At 42.0% G+C, this 23,540-nt stretch overlaps 1 protein-coding gene across 33 annotated transcripts; it reads right to left on the minus strand.

Moving 5' to 3' along the window:
* Positions 1 to 154: 154 nt before the first annotated feature.
* Positions 155 to 22,730, minus strand: LOC6498172 (myosin heavy chain, muscle). 33 transcript variants are annotated; one of them, XM_014906521.3, is made up of 19 exons: positions 22,640 to 22,729; positions 20,305 to 20,605; positions 19,574 to 19,717; positions 18,368 to 18,748; positions 18,234 to 18,297; positions 18,071 to 18,169; positions 15,894 to 15,997; positions 14,396 to 14,803; positions 13,369 to 13,539; positions 11,783 to 12,372; positions 10,610 to 10,727; positions 8,265 to 8,528; positions 6,499 to 6,708; positions 5,383 to 6,269; positions 5,157 to 5,235; positions 3,239 to 4,414; positions 2,266 to 3,171; positions 1,434 to 1,497; positions 155 to 974 (listed from the first exon to the last, which is right to left on the minus strand). In XM_014906521.3, exons 2-18 carry the CDS (start codon positions 20,506 to 20,508, stop codon positions 1,453 to 1,455), a joined length of 5,850 nt encoding a protein of 1,949 aa, XP_014762007.1. In that variant the 5' UTR covers positions 20,509 to 20,605; positions 22,640 to 22,729; the 3' UTR covers positions 155 to 974; positions 1,434 to 1,452. The 33 variants fall into 33 exon arrangements, with proteins under 33 accessions (XP_014762007.1, XP_014762019.1, XP_014762017.1 ...); XM_014906533.3 differs by lacking the exons at positions 5,157 to 5,235; positions 10,610 to 10,727; positions 15,894 to 15,997 and adding exons at positions 4,746 to 4,824; positions 9,174 to 9,291; positions 17,721 to 17,824; XM_014906531.3 differs by lacking the exons at positions 5,157 to 5,235; positions 10,610 to 10,727; positions 15,894 to 15,997 and adding exons at positions 4,746 to 4,824; positions 9,808 to 9,925; positions 17,721 to 17,824.
* Positions 22,731 to 23,540: the final 810 nt, after the last annotated feature.

Below are 23,540 nucleotides of genomic sequence, written 5' to 3' on the forward strand. Positions count from 1 at the left end.
GTGTTTAGCGGGTTGGCCAACTCGAAGGGGATAGTTTTTGCACTATTTGTTCAAAAGCATTCCAAATCGAGTCTCCATACATTTAAAAATATATATTACTCTTTGAACCATGTGGGATTCAACCACTTCAACCCGAAATAAAAACACAATTGAATTTTTTAATTGATTTACATTTATTTTGTTCCTTTTTTGTATACTTTTTCATTTCGTGTCGAGTGATGATCTTAGCTCATTTATCATTGATTTTTGATTTAATCAAGAATTAAACATAAACATAAGCGCAGTGTATAGCTCGTGTCGTCCGTACGTCTTGTGTCTGGTCTGTATGACAAATAAATTGAGAATACATATAGAACAATAATCGAACAGCGGGCGACATTTACCGGCGGACACCACTTTCCGGGGCCTTGACTTTGACACGGGGCTCTGTCTCTCTCACATTTCGCGATCTTTCTCGAGTTTTGTTGTTTAAAAAATCGATGTTTTGATTTTTCATTTTGGTTGAATGCATTTCGAAAGTTGTATAAAAATATATAAATACAAATACAGGCCGCACGATTAGCGGCATCCCCGCGGAAAATGTCGCGCTTACACACAAAAGCCTGAATATACACAGTGATTGATTGCTACACAGTTCACTTATGTACGTATGCTATTATTTTTTAGCTTATTTGCTTTTATTTTTTCTTTTGCCTAAGTGCATTTTTGGCGTTTTTGATGTTGATTTTTTGGTTTGGTGGTAAGATGGTGGTATTTTGCCTCCCGTCGTTTTCGATATATATTTTGTTATAGTTTTATTATTTTGTTTTTAAATTAAGAAATTAAATTAAAATCATAAACATAATCATTATGAAATATCATTTAAAATAAATTAAAAAATGAAATGGCATTTAGAATTCGTTTTCAGGAGCAAGGTCGAATCTTGGTGGGAAGGCCAATCCGTCGAATTGTGGCCTGACGGACGTCGCACGGGGCTGCAGAAGAGAAAAATAATTAAGATTTTATTAGTTTTTATGTTTTAATATTTAGTAATTAATATTTTAAATCATGCTGGGGGATTGGGGACAAAATCATCAAATATCGACAGGATAAAACGATAACGAGAACGACCTCTCGCTCTGCCAGCTAGTTGTGTGGAGCCAGCGAGAGCGATAGTGAAGTAACGAGAACGAGGTACGAAGTGAGCGTACGTAAAAGCTCTTCGAGCGAGAACAGGAAACAGGAAGTGATTGTGTCGACGAGTATCCATTATGAAAGGACGAAAATGAGACGACAAAACGTAACGAATTAATGATCACGAACGAGTGAGCGAAATAACGACATGAGCTGACTTTGGACTGACTGTATTCGTATTCGTGGGTGTGTGTTGGTTTTGGTGGGAGGTTTTTGGGAGAAATCCGACACAACAAGAACAGGACAAGACGTCCACTTACAAATGTTTCAAGAAAGTTTCTACTGCTCCAGCAGCGCGCTCTTGCGGCCCTTTGACGCTGTCGGCTGCAGTACACATGTACAAATACAGTTTATATAATAATATAGTGGAAGAACAGTATTTTTTTTTTTGGATTTATTGTAAATGGTTGTAGAGAAAGCAATTCGATTGATTTAGCATTTAGCTTTTAGCTGCTGTTGATTGCTTGCTTGCTTGTTTCATTCAAATTTATTTTTTTTGGTTTGTTTTTTATGCTTTTCTTTCAAAATGAACGCATTTTTGGTTGGTATATACGGTGATTTGGTCCTCTGATTTGGTATTTTGGATATTTTTTTTGGGTGGCCTCTAATTTGAACATTTTTGACTGCTAGCGAATGTCGTTTGATGCATCTATATTATTGTTATTAGTATTTATTTTATAATAATTCTTATAAGCTATAATTCTCTTTGCATGGTTTTGTTCTCTCATTATCGTAATTGAACCATAATTGGATCGCTATATAGATTTTTTTTTTTTTGGTTTTTTTTTCACTTGGTGATGGTGCCTCAGATTTAGATCTGTATATGTGAGGAAGAAGCGGAGCATACGCGCGATATATGAAAGGTAAGAATATATTACATTATTCAAAAAATACCGATCAACAGTGAGAGAGCGAGAGAGAACATGAGAGTGAGTAAGATGGCTATTGAAGCAAAATGGCTGCTCAGTGTTCCAACGAGTGAGAGAAGTGGAATATGATTTTTTTTTTCATTTTTTTTTCATCTGAAAGGACTCAGGCTGGGGGCGTAGGGGAGATGAGATAAGAAGGATAGTTGCAAAAAGGATTACTTACCGCTGGGCTGGCACCACGACCGACAGAACCGGCACGTCCCTTGGCGCGGAATTTGCTGATGGCCTGCTCGGCCAGATCGGCACGCTCCTCGGCCTCCTCCAGCTCCTGCTGAGCCTTGCGGAATTTGGCCAAGTTGAGGGCGGCGATTTCCTCAGCCTCCTCGATCTGCCTCTTGTATGTCTTGATCTTCTGTTGCAGCTTATCGACCAGATCCTGCATGCGTTCGTGGTTCTTGCGGTCCTCCTCAGACTGGAAGCTCAGCTCCTTGATGCGGCGCTCAGACTTGCGCAAGTTCTTCTGGGCATCGGCATGTCGCCTCTGCTCACCATCCAGCTCGTTCTCGAGCTCGCGGACGCGCTGCTCCAACTTCTGGATAGCCTTCTTGCCACCCTTAAGGGCGTTGGCCTCGGCTTCATCGAGACGGACCTGGAGCTCCTTGATCTGCTGCTCCAAAGCCTTCCTCAATTTCTCCTGGGTCTGGGCATGATCCTGCTCAGCGCGGAGCTCATCAGCCAGGCGGGCGGCATCAACCATAGCCTTCTTGGCCTTCTCCTCGGAGTTCTTGGCCTCGTTCAAGAGTTCGTCCAGGTCGGAGTGCAGGGTCTGCAGCTCAGACTCCAGCTTCCTCTTGGCAGCGGAGATGGAGGCGTTCTGGGCGGAAACCTCGTTCAACTGCTCGTGGGCATCGGCCAGCTCCTGTTCGGCCTGGCGACGGCCACGGTCGGCCTGCTCCAGCAGAGTGCGCGACTCCTCCAGTTCGTTCTGGAGAGCGTTGGCACGACGCTCGGAGATACCCAGCTGTTCGCGGGCATCGTCGCGGGCGCGCTGCTCCTCCTCGAGAGCGGTCTGGATGTCCTTAAGCTGTTGCTGGTAACGCTTGATGTTCTTCTGGGCCTCGGCGTTAGCCTAAAGATCATAAAAGAAATTCAATAAGTACTAGTTGGATAAGAAGCATCTTGATTTGTAAACCCACCTTGTTGGCATGATCCAGAGCAATCTCCAGCTCGTTGATGTCAGCCTCCAGCTTCTTCTTCATGCGCAGGGCCTCAGCCTTGCCCTTGGCCTCAGCCTCAAGGGAAGCCTGCATGGAGTCGAGGGCGCGCTGGTGGTTCTTGCGGGTGTTCTCGAACTCCTCCTCCTTCTCCTGGATGCGGCGATCGATTTCCTGGCGGACCTGGGACAGCTCCAGCTGGGCGCGCAGCACCTTGTTCTCCTCCTGCTCAAGAGCAGCCTCAGCCTCCTCAAGGGCGGCTTGGAGCTCGTCCTTCTCAGCCTCCAGGCGCTTGCGGGCCTTCTCGATCTCATGGATGTTGCGGCCACCCTCACCGATCTGGTCGAGCAGATCCTTGACCTCATCAGCCAAGTTCTTGTTCTCACGACGCACAGCCTCCAGCTGCTCCTGGCCCTCCTCGTAGGCACCCTTCAGACGGAACAGTTCGGTGGAGTAGTTGCGGCACTCCTTCTGGGAGGCATCAAGCTCAGCGGCCAGATCATCAACCTTCAGTTTCCATTCGCCGATGATCTTGTCGAAGGCCTTCTGCTTCTTCTCGGCAGCGTTGGCAATGGCGTTGGCACGGTCGACCTCCAGCTGGAGATCCTCCACTTCGGTGGACAGGCGCTGCTTGGTCTTCTCCAGGCCAATGCACTTCTGGTTAAGGGACTCAATGGTCTCCTCAGCCTCGGCGAGACGGGCCTGCAGCTTCCTCTTGGCCTCCTCCAGCTCCTCAGAGCGGGCAACACCATCGGACTCGTACTTGCTACGCCAGACCTGGGCCTCAGCGTTGGCCTTGCTCAGCTGGCGCTGCAGATCGGCCTTGCCCTCAGCCTCCTCCTCAACCTGTTCGCGCAGGTTGTCCAGGTCGTGCTCCAAGTTGCGGAACTTGCCCAGAAGGGTAGCACGCTCGCGGGACTCCTCATCGGCCAGACGCTTGGTATCCTCAAGCTGGGTGGTCAGGGAGATCTTGATCTTGGACAGCTGAGACACCTGGGACTCGGCCTCCTCCAGCTGGCGGAGCAGATCGGAGTTCTCAATGGACAGCTTCTTCTTGCTGGCATCGAAGTCGTTCAGAGTCCTGTTGGTCTCATCCAATTTGGACTGGACTTCGTTGAGGGTGTGCTGCAGCTGCTTGGCGATCTTCTCCTGGGCAGCCTATTTTTTTATGAAAAAAAAGGAGTTAGTTTCCAGATCGAGTTGGAACTTCTATTGGTTTGTTTTTTGTGTAAGGTGCTGTACAATGTGCTTTTTAGGATTAGTATCTCAAGCTTGGAATATTACTTTACTGAGGGGGTGGGTCGGTTTTAGTTTTATTTTATACATTTCAAGGGGGGGATAGAGTGTTGTTCGGTCTGGTTGCATTGCAACTACGTTGAGACTATACACAGATGAAGTCGGTGGCAAGAACTATAAGAACTTTCAGCATTTTAATATACAGCATCGCGTTGAGAGAGCAACTAAGTATAGTAGGAATCAATTTGAATACCTTCTCGTTGGTAATGTGGTCGACACCGGCACGCAGATCGTTCAACTGGCCGTAGTACTCGTTCTTCTCCTTCTCAGCCCTGGTTTAAACAGATAGACAGAGAGAGAGACAGAGGTTCGTATTTCACGGGTTAGTTCATGTATTGTGTGGGCGTGGGATAGAGATAGACAGACACAGTAAGCGAGAGAAGCGAGCGAGTCGAATATCCTTTTTTTTTCGATGAGGTCCTTCGTACGACAGAGAGAGATGTATAGGAGCACACTTGTACCTTGTGTGGTTTATATTTTTGATTTTATTTTTTATTTTATTGGAACATGCATGTTCAGTGTATATTCTGTTTATATGTGTGTATCCCTGGGCGCCACATCAGGATGATATCCTGGTGAAGCGCCAGTTATCACGACATATTACCTTATCGCGACCCAGCTGATCGCAGGCGGTACGAGTCTGATTCAGCTCGTTGTGGCAAGTCTGGCGATCGTGCTCGGCCCTAGATATTTAAATATTTTAAAAATAAAGATCAGAATTCGATTAGCAAACATAGGTCTGGATATCCCTCGTCCGGAATCGATCTCTCTTTGTCAATTTGCACCTGAAAAATGCTAGCTAATTGGCTTTAAATAAAAAGGATACTTACTTAGCCTTCAGCTTGTTGAGCTGATCAACCTGCTCGGCCATCTCGGCGACGGCATCGTTGTGCTTCTTGCGCAGGTTAGCCAGGGTGGACTCGTGCTGGATGTTGGCCTCCTCAAGATCGCGACGGAGCTTGCTGAGCTCAGCCTCACGCTTCTTGTTGAGCTCAATCTGGGCAGAGGTGGCACCGCCAGCCTCCTCCAGACGCTCGCCCAATTCCTCAAGCTCACGGGCCAGATCGGCGCGCTGCTTCTCAGCCTTGGCGCGGGCCTGGCGCTCAGCCTCAACCTCCTCCTCGAGCTCCTCGATGCGGGCCTGCAGTTCCTTGATCTGGCGCTGGTGCTTGCCAACCACAACCTGCTCATCCTCGAGCTTGGCGGTGATGGAGCACAGTTCCTTGTCCTTGCGCTGGATGGTCTGCTCCAATTCCTTCTTGTTGCGCTCCAGATCGGCAACAGCCTCCTGGGTGAGCTTGAGGTCTCCCTCAACCTTGCGCTTGGACTTCTCAACATCACCGCGCACCTTCTTCTCACGCTCCAGAGAATCCTCGAGCTCGTCGAGGGTCTGCTCGAGCTTGGCCTTAACCTTGTTCAAGTGGTTGATCTTGTCCTCGGCGGCCTGCAGTTCCTCACCAGTCTTCTGGTTGGACTCGCCCTGCATCTTCTTCTCCTTGTTCAGCTTGTTGATGAGCTCATCCTGGTGGGCGATCTCGTCGTTCAAGTTGCGGATCTGGTGATCCTTGGTGGCCTTGTCCTGCTCGGCCTTCTGGACATTCAGCTCCAGATCCTCGATGTCCTTCTTCAGGCCAGAGATCTCCTGGTCGGCCTTCTTCTTCTGCTGGAACAGCTGGTTGCGGGCATCTTCCTCCTGAGTCAGGCGCTCTTGGATGTCCTAATTAAATGGAATTTAAATTCGAGTGGGTGTGTTAATTGAGAATAAACTGAATAAGCTCCTAATTTTAGCCAAAAAAAACTGCGCAAATGCCCAGAAATAGCCGAGCAACTATCATGCTCGATTGCATTTGATCAATTTTCGCGTTTTCCGCTTTCGTGGCCTCTTGGATTGATGCCATCACTTTGGATTGGATTAGGTATTTGGTGGATTAATGGGATATACTTACGCGCAGCTGGTTCTCGAGGTCGTTCTTCTGGGCGGTCAACTTGGCGTTGCGCTCCTGGAAGTCCTGCAGCTGGCCCTTCTCACCGGACAGAGAGTCCAGCAGGGCGGTCTTCTCAGCCAACAGCTTGGCGTTGAGGGCCTCCAGCTCCTTGCGTACTTTCACTTCAGCGGCATGCAGTTCCTCAGCCTTCTTGGCCTTCTCCTCCAGACGCTGTAAGTCATTAGAAGCATTCGATGGATTAGTAATGGTATTGCCAGAGCTCTCCTCCACTGGCTGGGATTCGGTTGCTGTGGGTTCGATGGTGGGTTCTGATGCAGCTGGAGCTGCTTCGGTGGTATCTGGTGGTGGAGCTGCCTCCGTTGCCGGTGGTGCTTCTTCAGTGGCACTGGGTGTGGTAGCTTCGGTGGATTTTTTCGTTTTTTTGGTTTTCTTTTCATCGGCCATGGCTCTTCAAAAACACTCTTAATACTGTTCAATCACTAACAATAACTCCTTTTTAAGCTAGTTATTAAAGCTAGTTAAGATGCCTTTTCAATGCTAGTTATTCTAGCTTAGCTTTCTCAGCTTTGTTCGTTTAATTCTTCGTTTGAAAAGAGGTTCGTTTTTTTTGGTAAGTACGCGTTACCGCGACGGCGACTGGTCAAATACAACTGGAATGGCTGCTGCGAGTGCACTGGGCCACTTTGGCTATAAAATTAGCAAACGCCCCAAAGCTGGCAGAACCGAGCAGTGCTATTGGCAGAGCCCGTAGCAGAGGCATAGCCGTGGCAGCTGCTGCCACTTGGCATGTGTGTAATCGCCTTGGTTAAGAGCTTGCCATCATAATTCACATAATTCTGCAGGGTATGGGGGTATGGGGCCTATCAACTCGCACTTGTTCGGCGGGGCCAGCAGGTGTACCATCTTAAATATGAGTATATATAGATTGTATACATTTTAAATTACTCATCTTCGGATGATTTTTGAATATTTCAGTACGTGGGCATCTTTTTGGGCATTTTTTATTATTTAATTAGCAAGCTAATTGGCAAACTAATTGTGGATCTTTAAAAAAATCCCCAGCTATATGGCAGATCCAAGAATAGAATACTGCAATTCGTAATATCCTGTGTATCGTGTGTGTGTATACATAGTACATAGTATATCATGTACAACAGGAGAGGTGTAGAGTTATTGGATTCCAGTGAAAAGTTTCATTTGGCCCCTGCCCCGGAGGTAAACAGAGGCCACATTTGGGCCGAGAGTGCGAAAAGATTATGACAGCATCTATTTTTAGGAAGGACCAGCCAACAAACCGACAGCTATTGGAATCGGAATCAGATCGTATCGATATGTTCGGGCAGCTGTAGGTGGGTGGGTGGGTCTCTGATTCAGTGGGCAGTGGGTGGTGGGCAGTGGGCAGTTGGTCGGTCGGTTGCATGTGCGAACTGCAGGTATTAAGTTGTACGCTTAATTAAGCGAAAGAATTTCGCCTCGCCAGCGCCATCGCATCGCACAACAATGTTTATGGCCATTTGGCCAAAAATAAATTTGAGAGTTTGAGGATTTATATTTGAGTGCAGCTGCCGAGGTTCATCCAATTAACCAAGACAATAACCGAATAACCAAAATGGAATAGACACACCAGGGCTACCAGTCCCAGTTTTGATTGTCAACGGCAACTGTTTGTGGCCAAGTTCACTTCACCGTCGAACCCAGAGAGCATCCTCAGCGTCGTTGGATTGGATTGGATATCCTTGGGATGTACTATGTTTTAAAATACTTACGGCAATCTCATCCTCGATACGGCTGACGTTGAGGAGGGGCTTGACCTTCTGCCACAGTTTGTACCATGGCCAGGTGCGGAGCTGCAGGTACTTGCGCAGATTGCGCTGGACAACCTTGAGGGCGACGCGCTGTTCCTGGAGCTTCTTGAAGCCCTTGCGGGACAGGTAACCACGAGCCCAGGCCTGCATCCAGGACATGATCTTGCCCAGACGCTCATCACGGAACTCCTCCATCTGACCCAGGACACCGGCACGGAAGAACACCTATATTTTTTGCAATTTTTTTGAGTGGTTGGGAAGGAGATTGGGGGAAAAAGAAAATACGTTAGACTTCCATTCGGCATGACTTCCTGAAGAGCGCGTGCACTAAGCAGATATATATTTTTTTATGCTTCAGCTTAAGCGGTTCTTCAAAAACACTTTTTTGGACAGGTTGTAACTGGGATAGATAGAGAGGGATGGATGGTAGAAAGGAAACACAACAGTAACAAGTACTAGAAATCACAAAAAAACACATATCAAGACATACAACATACATATATTAGTTTAAGAATGAGCTAAATGAGGTTAGACGGCAGGCAGATGAGAACAAACACTTAGATGAGACACAGACAAGGCGGTGTGACCTCAGGACAGTCCCTTCCAGATCAATCCCTCCATAACCCAACCCTAGACAAGAGCCGAGTACTATCAGCTGGGGATATTGTCTATGATTGGTTTATGGAGCGGAGATATGAAAAGTTTCGACCCGAGGGAGCAGCAAAAAGTGTACAGAAAGTGGGAGAGATGGTGGAAGACACTTAGGGCGTGTGAAGACTGGAAGAGTCTCCAGGCTGAAGCAGAAGAATTGGTGCAGATTTTGGTGATTTGTGAAATGAATGTTTTGAAGATATATTGTCTGGCATATACCTTTGTGTTACCCAAACGGTACTGATCTTCGGGCAAATCGATAAACTTAATGATTATTTCAGTGGCCTTTTTGTCTTTCTCAACGCCCTGCAATTGCTTGGGGCACATGATCTTGTAGCTGTATGGGGGGTTTTGTAGTTTGAATGTATTTGTATTAATTTGTTTCAAACGATTCGGTTAGTATTTAGATAGCATACATACTAACTAAAAGTATTTTGTTTTCGGGGGAATGATTAGTACGACTACTGACTAGGGTATAGTAGAGTTACGTCTAGGTAAGTTACTACTAATAGAGGGGATATGGAGTTTTGGGGTTTTCCTTATTTTTAAAGGATTTTGAAAGAGGATAGAGGATTGGTTGGATTGTAGGTCCTTGTGTTGTATGTTTTGTCAGGCCAACATCGTAGAGAAATAGAGACATGCACACGGAGTGTTCCAGAGTCGAGATTCTAGGCTTTTTGCTTAGTTTCCATCTCGATCGGGAGCAGCTCCGCGAGTGTGTTTCATTCAGAGTGGTGCAATGTGTAAAGTGGTGTGTATGGGCATCTGTTTCAGAGCCATAGACAATAGTGCCTTTTAGGTGTTTTTGAAGTATTTTGAAGTGTAGAGAGAAATAATTGTTGGTTGTGCGTGCCTTTGTGTTACCCAAACGGTACTGATCTTCGGCCAACTCGGTCGATTCGATGAGGATCTTCGTGCATTTCTTGGGATCCTCAATACCCTTGATACCCTTGGGGTTCAGGATTTGGTAGCTGCATGTTTACATATATATATGATGATAATCAACGTTTAATGATACTACAGAATACCAAGTATCTAAGTATGTTTTAGTATATCTAGCTTATCTCTAGTGTTATTCACAGTTGATCTTAACAAAGTAACCTTCAAAAAGGGTCCAAAACTTCTACATTATAACTTTCGATCCCATGCTTGGGGGATTTTACGATTGATTGAGTGTGTATCTGTGGGTGTGTATAGTGTGTGTGTGTGTATATCAGATGTGTGGGGAAATCATATCATTTCATTTCCAGGGGGATCTTTGGGAGAAATCATTCAAAAGTGCTTATGTAGCGCCCTTAGTAAGGTTCTGTTGCTTTTTACCTAAAGGGCGCCTGAAAATCTGTTGATATATAATTTGTATTGTATTTTTGGATCTCGTATCGCCTCTATCTGGCATTTGAGATACGAGATTCGATCGATTGTATTGTATGTATTGATAGAGAGATAGAGATAGAGATCGACGGAAGTGCATTCGATGCGAATACAAGTTGTGTGGTATTCGTCTTGTGTTTTATTTTTTTTGGAGGGGAGAATAGAATAGAATAATCAAAACTACTGTTTTTGGAGGGGGGATATTGGAGCAGAAAGAATAATATATAGAGAATTCAAAATGCATGAGCATATAAAGGTCGAAACAGATCGGAACGTGACCCTGCCTTGGTGTGTCCAATGCGGTACATGTCGGGATCCAATGTGGTGGATTCCAAAATAAGCGCGCCACACTTCTTGGGATCCTCGACACCAGCAATGCCGGCTGGGTTTAAAATTTGATAGCTGCAATATGGAGAGATGGTTTATACAATCGTACCCCTAATTGGTACAGTTGTCTGAGGTGTTCACTCCTGTTTCTCTCGATATACCAACTTAATACCATAAAGTGTCAACGTGTAAGGTGTATGGTGTAAAGTGTACTAGATTGGTTGCTCACTCGTTGAGGTTTTCTCGAGCACCGAATATTATTGACTACACAAAAGTATATAAAGTTGAGCCATCCACTCGATAAGTGTACAAATTTTGAAGTTGATATGCCAGATTAAGCTTATTTAAAACTCAGATGGAACTTATTCATGCCTTGGTGTGACCCAGACGGTAGAGGTCATCGCTCAGCTCAGTGGACTCAATCAGAACCTTGGAGGCTTTCTTGGGATCATCGAGATCCTTAATGCCACGGGGGTTCAGAATCTGGTACCTGTCGGAATGTAGAATATTTTTTCGTTTTTTGATTCGTGCTCAAAAAAACACACACACACAGTTCGATATACACCTAACATATTACAATTACATAATATTGAAGAAGGCACAGCACTGGAACTGAAAACTGATATATGATACAAAAAAAGGACATAATAAAGGATAAAAACAAATTGAGGGGTAAAATTCACACACTAGTGATACGTTTGGAGCAAGGACATTCGCTTGGATATACAAATAGTTGGATATACGGGGGAAAGGATATCTTTTATGCGTGCCTTGGTGTGACCAATGCGATACATATCGGGATCCAGTCCGACGGCTTCCAAACACTTGCCGGCCGCATTCTTGGCCACCTTTTCGGCCGCCATGATGGCTGGGGCCAGAATCATGTAACTAGATTTGGGTATTATAATTTAGAAATTATAAATTATTCAATTTTGTTTTTTAATTAATAGCTAAGGACCTATTGCTAACCCGATTGGTGGGTGTATTTACAAGAGATGTTTGCAAAGTGCTGATATTCGAACTATCAATCAAGTATCAAAATTAAAAAAAAAAAATAATTTCTAAGTGCCAGTGTAAGAGTTAAGTGTAGAGACCTATTTAGCCCAACTAAAAGTGCCCCCGATACTCACCGCATCTTGAAGTCAGGGTAGACCATCCTGTTGGGGAAGCCCTTACGGCAAATACGGATACCTTCAAGCACACCGTTACAGGTCAGCTGGTGCATAACCAAGTGGGCATCAACAAGTCCAGGCTGCTTCATCTCGTTGGGAATGATGCAACGGACGAAGTGAGGCTGAGTGGAGCGCAGAGTGGTCATCAAGCTGTTCAACTGCTCCTTGTAGGCAGAGGACACAGTGGCGAAGCCACCACCCTTCTTGCCACGACCTCCCTTGGCCTGTTCACCGCCGCCCGACTGTCCGGCGTGATCGGCGAAGATTTCGATCAGCAGCTTGTTCTGAGACTTCTTGAACTGGTCGACAACAGTGTCGTTCAGAGGATCCTTGTTCTTCTCCAACCAACCGGTGATGTTGTAAGCGACAACACCAGCATAATGGCCGATGGCAAAGTGGGCAGCCTGCTGGCCGGGCTTTGGGGGCTTGGGCTTCTGGAATGGAGCCGACTTGCCCAAATGGGTGTTGGTCAGCTTCTCCGAGAAGGTCTGATCGGTGGCCTTGGGGAACATAGACTCTTCTTCAAGGATGGACAGGATACCCATAGGCTATATTGATAGAAACAGAAGTAAGTATTTCATTAGTATTTTTTGGCTATTTTTTGTATAGTTGCCAGCAAGCATTTCTAGTATTCTTAAGCAGGCATTAATTTTGAAGTAGTTTTCCATTTTTTTTTTAAAGCAACAAGACGCTCTAGGACTAAAACTAGACAGTACAGCTATTAAATCACATTAGTACATAGAACTTACCCCATTATTTTATTGGTTTTGTTTTTAGTTGTGAGTCGTAAAGTTGCAAATGCATTAAAAGTTGATGCTTTTTTAGCTTGAGGCGATCTTATAACTAGGTTAATATCGATTAGATTTAGGTGCATTTTTAGAATGCAATTGTGTATTATATGGTGGTTGGTCAGCTTGGGCTATCTGGTCAGCGAGATAGTGGTAGCCACGTCTGTACCTTTTCGATCAGATCAATACACAATTGCAGATCCATGCCGAAATCAATGAAGGTCCATTCGATGCCCTCGCGTTGGTATTCTTCTTGTTCCAAAACGAACATGTGATGATTGAAGAATTGTTGCAGTTTTTCGTTAGTGAAATTGATGCACAATTGTTCGAAACCGTTGTACTAGATTGTGGAACGGAACAATGGTAACATAATAATAATAAAGCGGTGTTAATTTTGGATGTATTCAATGGATTTTTTTTTCTGGTCAAAAGTGTGTTAGTTACTTTTTGGTTTTCCCTCGAACTTTCTTTTCTTGGGGTTCACTCGAGAGATAGAGAGGCAAACATGACATGGATGGTGGGGCATGGATATAGTATATATTGGAGCTAGAAAACGCTTATGGGCGCACTTCTCCGCATAACTGTAATAATAATATAAACCCATCCTGGGATCATCAGTTCTAGATGATTTGCCATTCAGGGGGTGTGGATTTCTTAAAAAAAGATCTTGTATAATATAAACTTATGTGTCTAGAAACGAGCAACGAGCTGGTGGGCGGATTGTTTGGAATTCCTTGCTTGGAAGGGAGAACGAACCTTTTCAATCAGATCGATACAGGCCAACAAGTCCATACCGAAATCGATGAAGGCCCAATCGATACCTTCCCTCTTGTATTCTTCTTGCTCCAAAACGAACATGTGATGGTTGAAGAATTGTTGCAACTTCTCGTTGGTGAAGTTAATACACAGTTGCTCGAAACCGTTGTACTAGATATCATTTTTTTTGTAGGAATTGGCAAGGATTGGTGCGATGAGTATATATAACATTCAAGTGCTTGATTTTTGGGGGGGGTCTGGGATTCTTTCCTGACATTCAGAACAGAACACACTCATTTACAGATTACCTGAAACATTAAGCTCTGGCGTAGACCCCATTTGATTGATTCCTATTTTGAAAAAAACTCAGTCTCATAGGAAGTGCTAGAACATGACATAACAAACGAAAATATTCTTCGGTGCATTTTTTGGATATACAAGACACACAAGACAACTAGACATGGATGGATGTTATCAAGCCTTTAAGCACCTTTTCAATCAGATCGATACAGGCCAGCAAGTCCATACCGAAATCGATAAAGTCCCAGTTAATACCCTCCTTCTTGTACTCCTCTTGTTCCAAGACGAACATGTGATGGTTAAAGAACTGTTGCAGTTTCTCATTGGTGAAGTTAATACACAGTTGTTCGAAGCCGTTGTACTACATTTCGGATTTAGGAATATTTACAGATTATACTCGTTATCTAATATCTAGGGAGAGTCTAAGGATTACTTCTTTCTACGGCTGTGAGTGTCTTGTGTGGATCTGTGAGTGTTCGAAGTGCGAAGAAATGTTCCACCCCTAGTGATTCTGGTTCTGATTCTGATTCTATTTCAGATTCTAAGTCCCTAAACTAAACTGTTTGAGAGACGTGTTAGCAGGTCAGCGGGAAATGAACTCACCCAATGGGTTAAGCCATTTCCCAGCTATGAGTTCATCAGACAATCCTCAAAGGAAACATCTCAGAGGGAGATCCTTTGAGAATTGAAAGAAAACCGTCAAGTCCCCAGACTGTCCGATACTTACGTCGAAGATTTCAAAACCAGCAATATCCAGTACACCAATGAAGTGCTGACGCTTCTGCTGGGTATCCAGAGTCTCGTTACACTTCTTGACCAGCCACTTGAACAGACGATCGAAGACACCCTTGCAGAGGGCACCGATCGAGTTGGTGACCTGCTGGACGTTACGGCCCTGGGTGACGAACTCGTTACCGACCTTGATGCGGGGCTTGAGCAAGTTCTTGTACAGCTCAGCGGTGTCGCAGCCGAACAGCTTAGACACACGGCCACCCTCCTCCTCACCGTCCTGCTCAGCCTGCTCCTCGCGACCACGTTGCTTGAACTTCATGCCACCCATGTGCATGACAGCGGCGGTGATCCTGTACACATCCTCCTTCTCCTGCTTGGTGAAGCCCAGAATGTCGAAGGCTTGCTGTTGGTCAAAGATTGTGGGGGAAAGAAATTCTAGGTTTAGTCAATGGGATAATACATTTTCATATTATTGAGTTAATGGCATTTTTTAGCGTTATTTTTTTTTGGGTTGGTTTTTGTGCATTTTTTTCTGTGGTTGAGTGTAGCTTATATCTAATAGTAGATCGTGCAAAACATGCTTCAAACGGTTCACTAAAGTATTACCAAAAGTTTTCTACGGGCAGCAAATAGCGCTATGGTTAGTAGACCTTCTAGGATGCCACTATATATGATCTAGATATATAGCTAGGTTTACCAGGTCACAGTAAAGTATTCCGGAATCGTTGTGGGGTCACTTAAACACTAACAATCATGGGGGTTTTATCTCTGGGTAGAGGATATCTTATTCAATTTCGGGTACAGGTTTTCGTGCTGAGTTCTTAAACACACAGTTTTTGGGTATTAACGGCCATCGAGTCAGTCTGTGGCCGATATACACAATAAATATTGTTTTCTTTTAGATACAAAGGATCCAAACAAGATTTGCACTTAGTGTCTTTTCCAGGCACAAATCGAATGGTATACACAGTTGAATTTCCATAACTTATATATCTTAGGATAACATGATGCATTTACATTCCAGGCATAAAAAAAAATATTCGATACAACCAAATTGTTGTTCGTATTAGGTACAAGGTACAGATAAAGAAAGTGACAGGACATCGGTGTGGAGACCGAGTTCCAGGATGCTTTTTTTCGGGCAGGGGTTGCGACATTCGTCATTCCATCATTCTTACTCTATGGGTTCCAAATAAATGGACCGGAAACGGAACTTGGGTAACCAATTAAAAAAAATTTTGAAGAAAATCACAAACACACAAAAGATTTCTGTTTGGTTTTGTTTGGGGTGGGTGGTTGGTGGTGGTGGTGCTGGTGTTGGTTGTGTAGCTCATCGGTTGGTGGTTTCCTTGTCGTTCAGACATTACCGATATTGGATGCAAATATATATAGTTTGTTTGTTTTGGAAAGTGTCTTAATGTCTGCGAGAGTGTATGTGAAGTGAAGTGCAGTGTATTTTTGGGGGGTTGGGTGTATGTTTGGCGACCACTTACATCTGCAAGCTGGAATTCCTCACCGTCATCCATGTTGGGTACAGTGACTTTACCCTGGGATACGTTATAGTAGTCGTAAATGTTATCGGAGAGGAAGCACATGTCTACATACGTATAGTCGGAGAAAAGGTTTTTTCTTTGGTTTAGCAAGAAGAACAGAACTTAAGCCTAGGGTATCACAATTCATATGCGTGTGTGCTTGGTGCTTAGTGTGTTTCTTTTTTCAAGATTTGAGAGTTTCTTTCCCAGCCAGGAGCGGTCATTCAATGGCATTTCTTCATCATTACACTACCCGGTGTCACGTTAGCAAATTGAATCAACTTTATAACGATTTAGTGAGGTCCTGCTCCCAGCTGAGGGGTTTCTTTTTAATTTTTGTGTTTTTGGTGCAAGCGGAATATTTGGATGATGAACAAGACTACTTGGGTTTGATAGAAAAAAGGTAAAGATAGATAGTGAAAGAAGATAAATAGAGCGTTGTAACTCAATATATAATTCCGGAATAACATTTGAAAGTTAACCATATGTACACAGATTTCATAACCGTCACTACATAGAGCCAGAGATCGATCAGAACGTGGTTGGATCATTATCAAAAAACATCATCAGTGGTGGTTTATATTTTTTTTTTTTCAAAAAGAATACTGATAGAGAAGAGATCTTTTTACAATAGTTCTCAGTTGGAATTGGGTGATATTATTACAACTTGGACCTGCACCACAACTTACGTCAGTTAACTCAAATTCTTCACCATCGTTGACACCGGGTATCCGCGTTTTTCCCTGGCAAATACCAGGATAATCGCCAATATGTTGGGTCAGAAATACCATCTCTAGTTTACGTGAACAAAGAGACTCGATGATATATCATGTTTCATAATTGGTATTGTTTTTTGTGTTTTGTGCTTGTGTGGGGGAGGGCCCTACCTAAAATATATCCTACCTAGAACCTACTAAAGTTTCTCAATTTTTAATTAATTATTTAAAGTTAAAGGTTATTGTTTAGGGCTTGGATTAAGATTAAGGCTAAAGCGGTCTTTCAGCTACAGATATGATAAGCATTATGAATTTTGTATAAGACTTGGACATTTTTGGGGTTTAGGACATTGATAGAGATACGTGTTTTGTACAACATTGAGGAGACAACACTCAGAAGACACGATTACTGGGGATTATGGAGTTATGGTGTTAGGGGGTAGTACGAGTATGTAGACAAGTAACCATGTTCTGTATGGCCTTACATCCACGGCGACCCATTCCTCGCCATCGTTGACGCTCGGTATGGTCGTTTTGCCTTGTGAGACAATGCGATAATCGTAAATGTTGTTCGAAAGTAGACAGTACTCTATATATATTAATTATATATATAAAATATATCCATTATTAAACAACAATTTAACAATTAATAATGATTTGTGGGGGGTTGTTTGGTTGGGGTATATGAAAAGGTAGAAAAATTGCAATTTAATAATGTTCTTTGAAGGACTCTTGGTGTTAGTTTGATTTCAAATGAGTTAGGATTCTCGAATTGGGTCGGGGGCATGGGTCAGGGGGCACTACGTGAAAGCTTTCTACTATAGATTCCAATTATCCGTCATTTGGGATGATTTTTGGCATAGTATTCAGCTACAGCCAAGCCAAGGATTGTGTGTGGCCTAATCCATTTACGATACGATAGCGATACGCAATTATAGTAATAATTAACCAACTAGATATAAATTGCTCTAAAATAGATTACGATTGTTCAAGTAGTAGTTTAGCCAAATAATAGTAATTAGATCAACAATATAAAAAAACTAAAATTTAGAATCAAAAAGGGGACAATTACATCGGTGAGGGAGAACTCCTCAGCATCATCGATACTGGGTACAGTGACCTTGCCCTGGGAGACAATGTGGTAATCGTAGATGTTATCGGTCAACAGACAAATGTCTAGACAGATAATTTGTATATAGAAAGGATTATAAATTAATCAATTGTTTCAGTTGTACAAGTGTGTGTTTGAGTGTGTGTTTTGTGTGTGTATGTAGTGTGTGTTGTATAAAGTGTGATCAAGTGTCTGGAACCTAAACCACGACTAGAAACGATTTAAAATAGAACTAGGAAGTTCGATGAATGTCTTGGATTGAAGGATGATTGATTTGGTTGACTGAGAGTGCGAATGAAATGATTGTATACCTTTAACACCGGCAACGGAGCCAGACATGATCTGGTAGAAGATGTGGTAGGAACGCTCCAGGGACTGCTGGGAGATGACACGGGCCTTCTCCAGCAGATCTGTAAGAAAAGAGAGAGGTTTAGTCATATATCTGCTAAATCCCTAATGTTTAAATAAACTTACAGGTCTCAATATCAGCACCAGCCAGTTTACCAGTAGGTCCGAAGTGGATACGGATGAATTTACCCTGGTTACCAAGAAATTTTACATTTTTTAAATGATATTCTTTGATTTATAGAATTTTTCTAAGTACTTACGAAACGAGAGGAGTTATCGTTACGCACGGTCTTGGCGTTACCGAAAGCCTCAAGCACAGGGTTAGTCTGCACAACCTGATCTTCCAGGGAACCCTTGTTCTTCTGCGATTCATCCTTCTTGGTGGAAGCGCCAACAGTGGCGAAGTACGCAATGACCTTCTTGGTGTTCTCAGTCTTTCCGGCACCAGACTCACCGGTGATCAACATAGATTGATTCACGTGGTTGGTCAACATGTCGACGTAGGCACCGTCAGAGATGGCGAAAATATGGGGTGGCACCTCATTACGGCGCTTGCCACGGTACATCTTAGCGCAACGGTTGGTATATACGGGGTAGCGCTTGTAAGGATTGATGGCAACGCAGAAAAGACCAGAGTAGGTCTATTTTTGTGGAGAAGAAATAAAAATATGGTATGGTTAATAAAAGTCCAAGATTTGGGTTCATTTGTTAGATTTTTGTTTCAAGAAAGTTAAGGTTTTGGGTAAAGTAGCTCTAAAGGTTTTTTGTATTCATATTTTTGTTTCTGTTTAAGTAATCAACAGTTTTCCTTTTTCGAGAGAGCTACTCCAACCCATAGATAGACAGAGTTAAAGTTAGTAAGAGTATTTTTTTTATCTTAGTTACAGTTTTGTTTGTCTTTTTGGTCAACCAGTTTTTGGTGTTCGGTTTTGTTATAAGAAACAACTAACTACGATGTTTGTTTTGTTTTTTTTTTGGCAGGATACTTGTTTAAAGTTTTCATTGTTTTGATTTTTTGGGATAATGATTGATGATCTTGTTGGAGGGGTTCAGCTCAGCATCCTTGGTGTGTGGTTTACCAATTCTTATGGCTTTTTGGGTGTGGGTGTGGTGTGTGTGTGTTGTGTGCGTAGAACCGTTTTTTTCTCCAGTTGTGGGGTTCTTCCGACTGGACGGCCAAATTTTTCATTTTTAATAGAAGCATTTTTAGTGCAAACGACACAGGAAATGAGGTATTAGCTTGGGGTTAAGTTTATTTTGGCATTTTTTATTCGATTTAATGATTTGGATTCTTTCAGATGTTTTGGGTTAGAATGTCTTTTGTTTAAATAATTTTGAAAATTTGTATGTAATGATTTTGTTTTTTTTTTTGGGAGTTTTAGGTAAGTGTACGGAAGCAGTGGGGTAAAAACATTGAACGCAATTTTTTTGGGGGGCTTTGCCATCCTGGATCGGCAATTACTTACGTAGATGAGCTTGTTGTAGTATCTCTGTCTCAAGTTATGGAGCACAGAGGCATCGTTAAGGTATGTCAAGTTGGACATATCCTCAGCTTTTTCGTATTTTGGAGGGTTCACTTGCTGGAGCTGATCTTTCTTGAAGTCTCGTGTCTATACATTTTTTTGTTTGTTTGTTTTGTTCGATTTGTTCAGTTCGTTCGAGTTCAAGTCCCACCCAATTTAGTTAAGTTTAGTTTTTGGTTTTTGTTGGTTAGACGTTTTTTTTTGTGAGAAAGAAGAAAAGGATACCCATACATTAGTGAGTCTCTGGCAATAAGGAACTTACATAGATGAGCTTAGCATAGTAACGCTGACGCAGATTGTGCAACACACAGGGAGTGTTCAACACGGTCATGTCGGCCATATCTTCAATTTTTTCGAATTTTGGTGGATTCACTTTTTCCACCTTCTCGGATTTGAAATCTTTTACCTAATCGTGTATGTAGATGAAAGCTATAGTGTTTTTCTCCTTTCATTTTCATAAGATATTGGAGGTCTTTAGGGCTTCGTATGTAAAATAATGGCTACTTGTTGACCCTTGAAAAAGTAAGTCTTGTAGTACCAAAACCGATTTTGTCAAGGACCAACAAATACACAATTATTTTCCCATGAACCGCCTTAAAGATCTTGAACAATTGAATTTCTATCCCTTCGTGATTTGTTTTCTAAGTGAGTCTGATAGTACACGATGATATTACCTCTCCACCAGGCAAGCCGACGGAGACGATATCGCCCTTGGTGGCCTTGATCTCACCAAGGAGATAACCCTCCTTCTCGTCGGGGACCCAACAGTTCTTCTTGGAGTCATAGGGTTTCGATTGATCGATACGTCTCTGTTCCAAAGACACGAACAGGTATGGGGTGGGATCCTCATCCTCAAGATTTGGAGCTGGCTTCGGCATCTTGATTAAATTTCGCTTTTAAACTTAAAAACTCGAGAAATAAAATTGGGACTTTTTAAAATTTCTTAGTTAATCGCGTCGTGAGCCCAAAACTTCCCTGTAAAAAATAGAAAATAAAAATCATTATTATATATAGATTTTCTGAAAGTTGGGGTATATTATTTTTGGATATTCTTGAACGCTGATTTTTGGTTGTTGTTGGTTTTATGTTTTTGACCCAATTCGACAGCAGCAGCCAGAGCAGACACCGAAAAGTTATGGTTTTTATTTGTGTGTATGTGTGTGGGTGCGATTTCGAAATTTAATTTTTCTATTTCCAAATATGAACATATTTTCCCGTTTCGAAATTCCCGATTACCGTAACCGGATATTTATGTATGGATACACGGGATGCTTTTTTCATTTTATTTCACACCTCGAAAAGTTAATTAGGTCTGGTATTGTGTTGTTGTTGTTTTTATAAACAGACAACAAGTGAATCGTGTGGGTTGTCGCCTAAATATAGATCACGGATCCGATATGGACACCCAACATATACACCGTATATCGTATATGTATTTCGGATATATGTACGATTTTCTTTTTTTGCGCCTATATGGGGCGTTGGTATTTGTTACGTAACATCCGATTCTTAATCAAAATTTTGCGTATTTTTCTTAGATATTTCATGGATTTTCTCAACGAAAACAATTAAACCGATTACGTAACTCGAACCGGTTAATAAACGCCGCTAATTCTTATTAAGATTTTGAATAAAATTAAAAAAATATTTTCACGAATCACTCACGCAGCAAATAACCGTAACCGTTTCGAGTTTTATTTTTTTTTTTAATTAATATCCAGATTTTGGATTAATCAAATACCTTTGAGGTTCTAAGACAACCGAGTTGCTAGATCGCAATGACCACTTTTAGTGTTTCAGCCTTGTCTACGATACGATATAGTATTTTCTTTTTTTTCGACAATCCACACAAAATCGACAATCGTCGATCCGATTCGATGCGACGCGAACTTTCAACGAATGCGTTATTTTTAAAATTCTCGAAATTATTTCGAAACTAAACACATATAAATCTATGTATATGTATTGGGCCGATTCGAGAAGCTTTTCGGCTCATGCTACCGCATGGCACACATATATATGCATATATATCCTATATGTATTGGCGATCTATGTCTAATGTCTTTGGTTATTTTTAAAATATATTCGAAATATTTTCGCTCGCGTATATGAGTCGACAACGAATTCGAATTCTAATTCTATTTTCTATTTAATGGTATGCCACGCATATCTCAAACAGGTATTAGTGTATGAAATCATTTAGCCAGTAATTCAAAATGGCTATTACAGCACTTCGAATACAATTTCGAAAATTCACTTTTTTTTCTATCTAATTTTCTAAAATTTGATGAAGTAACAGCTGGCTGTCTCTTTTCAATCAATATGTGATATATGAGTTAGTTTTCAAATGGAACTTAATGTAAAATTTATTTCAGAAATAATTAATTAAAGAAAAATCTATTATTTAACTTCGTTTTCAAATATAAATTTAAAAAATGAAAGTTATATCTTTAAAATTGAAAAAATTTGTTTTTAAAATGAGTAAGATCCTTGATCCTTTTTTTTATTAATTACTTTAACTTTTGATTTTCTTTTCAGTTAAAATCTGTTACCCAATAGCTAAGTGAAGATTAAACTTTGAAACATTTAACTTCAAATGATCTGTGACTTCTATAGGTTAGATTAAGTAACTGATGTAACTCCTAAGTTAAGCTGGTTAGTTATAATCCATTTCGATTCGATAATCCGCTGTAATCCGGGTCACTGTTCTTATGATCACATGGCGTTGTCATTGATCCTTTTTTTTTTCTGTGCTGCCAGGACCATTATCGCACACACACACATACACTTTTCTATATTTTCTCGAACAATTCGTATATATGTTATATATATATAGTAATAATTATTTTAGGTTTATTCTTTTTGACAAAAAGGTCAAATTGCTGGTGTCTTTTTTAGCTTTTCTTTCTTTTTTTTTACACAAATGCTGGTGCTGCTGGTGGTTCTATCGGTGCTAGGGTGGTAATATCCAAAAAATCAGGGTTCGCACATCAAAGGTGTTGCACTTACGCGCTCGAAAGCCGTTCTGAACCGTGCAACCGGTAAACTTGCCTTTTATACGGGGCAACTTGATACCCATGCTACCCCGTAATGCCCCAAAAAGCTTTTTCGCTTTTCCGATATAATTTTCTTTTTTTTCATTAATTCTATAAGTATGTGTGCGTGGCGCTGTTTCTGTTTCTTTTTCGGTTTTTTCTTGCTCCCTTTTTCGGTGTAGCATTAGCATTATTTTGCTCTTTCAGCAAGTGGGCATTTCTAGGTGGATATACGTGTGAGAGCCGCCATGTTTGTTTGCCTGTGTGTGTGAGCATATGATGCAATAACAGGATCGGCCATTACGGAGAGAGCACAAAAGCTTTTCTCCCACTTTTTTTCCGATTTTCCGCCTTTCCGATTGCGTGAGCATATGAGTCAAAACCATTTCAATGACAACTTTTCCGCAGTGAAGAAATCCTTCTCCACTACATCGAAGCCAAAAAATAAAATATATGAGACTCTTTCTCTTTTGGCGAGGAAGCTTTATTTTTTTACTTATTTCGCATATCATTTCTACACACTTGTGTGTGTGTGTGTGTGTGTGTGTGGGAAAACGGAGGGGTATCTTTATTTGTTTTTCTCGGTGATCATTTTTCGCTTTTGGTTTTCAGTTTTTGGTTTTTGGTCACCTCAATGCCAATTTGATCTAGCAGATGGCAGGGGGTGGATATTCTGTTAAAAAAAATAAAAAGAACAAAAAAAAAGGGTTCATTCTTAGCAGCGATCACTTTACGTTCAGTAATGCAACAGCTGTCCAAGTGTATCGATCACAGATCACAGCAATCAATAAATTTTTCAGAAGGAAACATTCATTTTGATCCATGTTTTTGTTTTACATTTTTTCCTGTCTGCCAAAAATAACAAAAAATTGTGA

This window comes from Drosophila ananassae, chromosome 3R (assembly GCF_017639315.1).
Source record: "Drosophila ananassae strain 14024-0371.13 chromosome 3R, ASM1763931v2, whole genome shotgun sequence".
NCBI lineage: Eukaryota > Metazoa > Arthropoda > Insecta > Diptera > Drosophilidae > Drosophila > Drosophila ananassae.